This window comes from Theobroma umbraticum, unplaced genomic scaffold (assembly GCF_002168275.2).
Source record: "Theobroma umbraticum cultivar Fairchild unplaced genomic scaffold, ASM216827v3 scaffold_146.0, whole genome shotgun sequence".
Classification (NCBI taxonomy): Eukaryota; Viridiplantae; Streptophyta; class Magnoliopsida; order Malvales; family Malvaceae; genus Theobroma; species Theobroma umbraticum.
The window spans coordinates 4,373,628-4,378,748 of record NW_018397265.1 but is presented as its reverse complement, the minus strand read 5'-3'; the positions used below and the strand labels follow the sequence as shown (position 1 = coordinate 4,378,748).

The 5,121-nt window shown below is 30.2% G+C and overlaps 1 protein-coding gene across 1 annotated transcript; it reads right to left on the bottom strand.

The window, feature by feature from the left end:
• Positions 1-1,276: 1,276 nt before the first annotated feature.
• Positions 1,277-2,918, bottom strand: LOC110422729 (Bifunctional inhibitor/lipid-transfer protein/seed storage 2S albumin superfamily protein). Its single transcript, XM_021436742.1, has 3 exons — positions 2,415-2,918; positions 1,823-1,873; positions 1,277-1,620 (listed from the first exon to the last, which is right to left on the bottom strand). The coding sequence occupies exons 1-3, from the start codon at positions 2,821-2,823 to the stop codon at positions 1,496-1,498; spliced, it is 585 nt and encodes a 194-aa protein (XP_021292417.1). The 5' UTR covers positions 2,824-2,918; the 3' UTR covers positions 1,277-1,495.
• Between the last annotated feature and the right edge of the window lie 2,203 nt (positions 2,919-5,121).

The following is a 5,121-nucleotide window of genomic DNA, read 5'->3' as shown; positions in this document are numbered from 1 at the left end:
AAAATTTTGTTGGAAATTTCTCATGAAATTTCGTTGAAAATGCTTTTCCAATAAAAAATTCTGTTGAAAAGTTCTGACGAAATTTTTTGTTGGTGAAGTATTTCCACGAGAAAATTTTGTTGAAAAAGTTTTTACAGAATTCTGTTGGAAAGTTCTAACTGAATTTATCGTCGGTGACGTATTTACAACGGAAAATTCTGTTGACAATTTGTGACAGAATTTCATGGAAAATGCTCTTCTGACGGAATTGCTACAGGACAATCAACGGATTATGCATTTTTTTCAACAGATTTCCAATGAAAAATATTTCTTACAATACTTTTATTGATGGAATTTCTATCAAATATTTCCCTTAGAAATCTATTGAAAAAATCTATTTTCAAAGAAATTTTACTTTTTTCCAACCAAAAATTTCATTGAATAATCTTGTTTTTCAATAGTGATAGCTGTATTTTTTGGTAAAAAATGAAAATAAAAATTTTGTGACTTATATTTATACAAAAAGAAATAATTTTGAATATTTTATAAAGAAATGAATATGGTTAATTTAATTCAAAAATCTAATTAATTAAACACATTAAGTAAAGGACACATGGCATTTATTCAGGCTATTCACATAGGACAATTGCCTCCTTTTTGGTCACAGACTTTTTCTTTTATATATCTATGTTAGATTTAAATAAGAATAATTTAAGCAAATAGTATTGTAACTTATTTATGTAAAAGGTAAGAGTATTGAATAATTAGAAGGAATAAATGTAATTAGTTTAGTCGAATAAACTACTTTTAAATAAAAAAGTATAAAATCAAATTAAACACATTAATTAGAAGCAACATGACATTTACTTAGACAATCACATACACAATTGTTTATTTTTGACATAATCTTTAAACTATTTAAAAAAATTTAAATAAATTTTTATTTTTTTATTACGTTTAATTAAACTCTTATATTTTTAGTTTAGGTTAAATAAACACTTATGAAATGTCCCTCATCATTCAATGTCACATGATAATAGCATGTCATAATGAAGATAATGTGATATTTTACTTTTTTCACCCTCTACTTCAACGCTACATAGCATAAAATAATAAGTAATATTTTGATTAATAACAATTAATCAAACTCAAAATAAAAATATATAGACTTGTTCAAACGCATTATACCTTTATTTTTTTGTAAAAAATTTTGTATTTTATATTATTTATATGGGATTGATTTTTATCGTTTATTGGTGATGTAATAACCTTGTTACAACCGACAAAGTAGAATATACTTAATTTATTTATGTTGTAATTCCCACTTGCAATATGGCTACAAGAGCATTGAAGAAGCAAACTCCGAAGATATCTGGTAAAAAGCAATTAATTAAAGCTGGGAGGTAATTCTATAGCTGCCTTCCAATTTCCAAGCTAGAGAGAAACAAACTTTTGTCTCTTTTTCTTCTCTTCTAAAACCAATTTTCACATATCTGGCCTAGCTATCAAACAAAGCTTAAACTGCTGAAAACGTTAAAGCGGCAACAGAAGCAATGAACCAAAGGGAAGCAGCATGAGTAACCCTGACGGCTGCATTGCTTGAAGATTTGCTTGAATCACTTGAACTGCCAGGTGAAGAACCTATATATTTGCAAATCGTAATCATCATAATCATTAGTCTTAAACATTTCAAGCTCTATTTCTAACAAGAGCTTATGTTTAACCTCAATTTCAGTCCAGCATTCGATTTTTTTTTTGTAAGTAGTTTTGATGATTCGGGTATAGAAATATGAATGAGCATTCAGAGAAATTATTTAATTTAAAAGTGAAAATAAGAACTTACCTGAATTTGCTGGCGGGGAAGGATTAGTTGTCGAGGCACTGGGTGCGGTTGCTTTAAGTAAAAATAAAAAGGAAACAATAATCAGATAAATAAATAGATAGATAAAATTATCATGTATAAATAAAAAATGATTAGATGAAACGACAATGGAAATAATTTTCTTTTTCCAATAAAAAAACCCTACCAAAGAATAGATATTGAGATAAAGATCTATTTGTAGTCAATATCATGTAGAGAATGTGTAATGAAAGGAAAAAAATTATCGTATTCTCCATATATAGTAGAATTTATTATTTTATAAACAAATTTATATAATTGTCATCATGTTATTGTTGAATGAATTATAAACACAAAAAATTTATTAAAACTATTAATCTGAGAATTCAAGATGCTAAAAAACTCTTGTATGCGAACTCTATGATTATTATTTTCTATGCAACCTAACATACAACTTGTTTCCACCCTCTTCCATTTAGGGTTTATGTCACAATTCTCTTTCCTCTCCTTTTCACCCTCAACCATGGCTGCCGTTTCCATTGATTAGGTTGACAGTCAAATTAGCATATTAGCAAGGGAAACAAATGAATGTTACCTTTCTTGCAAACGGATACATCAACATCAATGCCACAAGCCTTGGGGAGTTTCATGGCTTCATCCAGGGTGAGGTTGAAACCCTTCAAGATTTCCGGATTATTGAAGACCTTGCAGAGGCACTGGCTGTCGTGATCGATAATGTCCTTCAATGGCGAGCAGCATGTGGCAGGAGGTGAAGGAGAATGCATGAAGGGCTGGCAAGGGATTAGTTTTTGCAAGCATGGCGCTGCATCGGCATCGGCAGCGACTGCAGCCCCCGTCTGATGTCCCTGTGGTGAAATGCCCGCAAGCCCTTTAGCCAAACTGTCTAGACCTCTTGTCAGATCTTGAGTATCATTTGAGGAACCCTGGAGAGCCCATGAAAGGAAGAAGAACAAAAAAATAGAAAAGAACTTGGAGGAACCCATGGTTTTGATTCCAATGAGAAATTGAACCCCAACCAAATAAAGAGAGAAACGAAACAAAAACAAGAGCAAGTTCCCTTTTATTTCTGTCTAGTTGTTTAATTCTATGGAAAAAGATGATATATAAATTCATTGGAATTGCTATTTATAGAGAGTTCTTAGATTGGAAGTTTGATTTGCTCCTATTATCTCTGCATCTAAGAAGGCCGTTTTCCGAGTGGTTAGGGATCTTCTCTCTAAAAAGCTTATACTTTGAAAACGAAAACTATCTCTCCTTTTACACCCATCCTTCTTCAAATTCGTTCAAAGCAATAAATTTTGGAATGAATTTAGGTTTTGCTCGGTAAAATTGAAAAGTTTTTCAAAAAAAAAAATCTTTTCCTTGTTTGGATTAATATAATATGTTTTACGAGTCAACGGAGATAATACATTTAACATTGAAAAAAAAAATATTTTGAACATATCGCATAATTGATGAATGTTAATATTCTTATAATGTTATGGTATAAATATTGAAAATAGGTCATTATGAAAAATACTTTCTTCCAAAATGATCTAAACAATTGAAATTAATTTTTAGCAATTTATCCAAACCAAAAAAATATTTAAATTTTTCAGCAAAACATTTTACACAACATTTTACTGCTTTTGTTTTTAACTTTTTTTTTTTTAAACAAATTCATGGGTTGTTGTGGGCTGCGTAGCCATAGGAATACTGAAGAAAATGTAATCAAACTGAATATATGGGAAAAGATAGATAGCAGGGAAAATGATTCAGCAGACCTTCTCAAAAGCTGTTACAGATATTTTTTGTGGAAAGGGAGACTTTATCCAAGAATTTCTCTTTCGTGCCGTAAATTCCTTTTGATCTGTTTTGGTGGCCTTTGGAACTTTGAAAGAAATTTTAAAAAAAATCGAGTTGACTTAGAAATATTTACTCTTAATTTGATCTTTACTGTATCAATTACTGAATCAAATACTTCAATTTATAAAGATTTACTTTTTAATTTTACACTTTCAACAAATTTTATTAAATTACTATTTCAAGGACTGTTGATTTTTTTTATCAAACTCAAGAAAAGATAATATTTGAATTACAATATTCTTTCCACAAAGATATTTAATCTATAAATATCCATCCAACCCCATATCGAATCAATCAGAATTCAAAATGAAATAAACTCGGTGCACTCAAAACCATCCAAAATTTGAATTAAATTTAAGATATATATAATATAAATTTATTAATATGAAATTTTAATTAATTAAAAAGAATATATGTAAAATTATCATAAAAGTTATCTACCTTAAACTTGATTTTAATTAAATTTAAATAATTATGATCATGACTTAGAGTGATTTGAAATTCAAAATCTCTCCAACTCAAAAACAATCTAAAGCGGAAGTACCCGAACTCCAAGTATAACTAGCTTGAAAATGACCCAAACCCAATCTGATTTACACAAATGACATACATTTAGGTTTGATCTTGTCTTGCAAACTTAAATTTCAATGCTAAGTTAGAAAATAAATAAAGATATAATTCAAATACTAATTTTTTAGGAGAAGAAAACAATAGTAATTAAATTAAAGAGGATGAAAGTTATAACATAAATTTAAATAATTCATATGAAGATTTTAATCTCCATCCTCAAATAAAATTTATCAAAATTTCAGAGATCAAATCAATCGGATGAGAATATGAACGCGTGAATTGTGCCCTTAACTTAGGAGAAGTCGAGAGGGCAGAAATGATGATGGTTGTGACAGTGACATACTGGCATGGTCATGGCTCATGGCTAAAACATATTTGATAGTTTTTAAAACAAAAAATCAAGGTAAAAAGCACAAGATATTGGCGCGGCTCAATCAAACCATAAAGTCGAGTTAGTTCATCGACGTTACGGTGAGGTTGAACCGTGTCAATACCTGGTGTGGGTAGGTGCCTAACCTTGAATAGATGGGATATGATTTCTTGCTAATTTATAGCCAGTAACATTTCTTGTGTTGGTTGTCAGGAACAAGGGGTTAGCTATGGTAGATCGAAAGGATAGGGGGAACCCTCCAACAGACTAATACTTGTACTCATCTCTCCAGGACAGAACTGCCGGCCAGACTCTATGTCTTTGGCCGGCTGCTTGAAGACAAATTACCCACTTTGTCACTCTTGACTCTCTTGGAAAAAAAAAACAAAACCCAAGCTACCAAGAGATGAAACTTGCATGGGTGTTCATTTTTCTATTTTATGGAGTAATTTAAGGTATGATTGGATCGTGACACTTACTAATTCCATGGTAATTA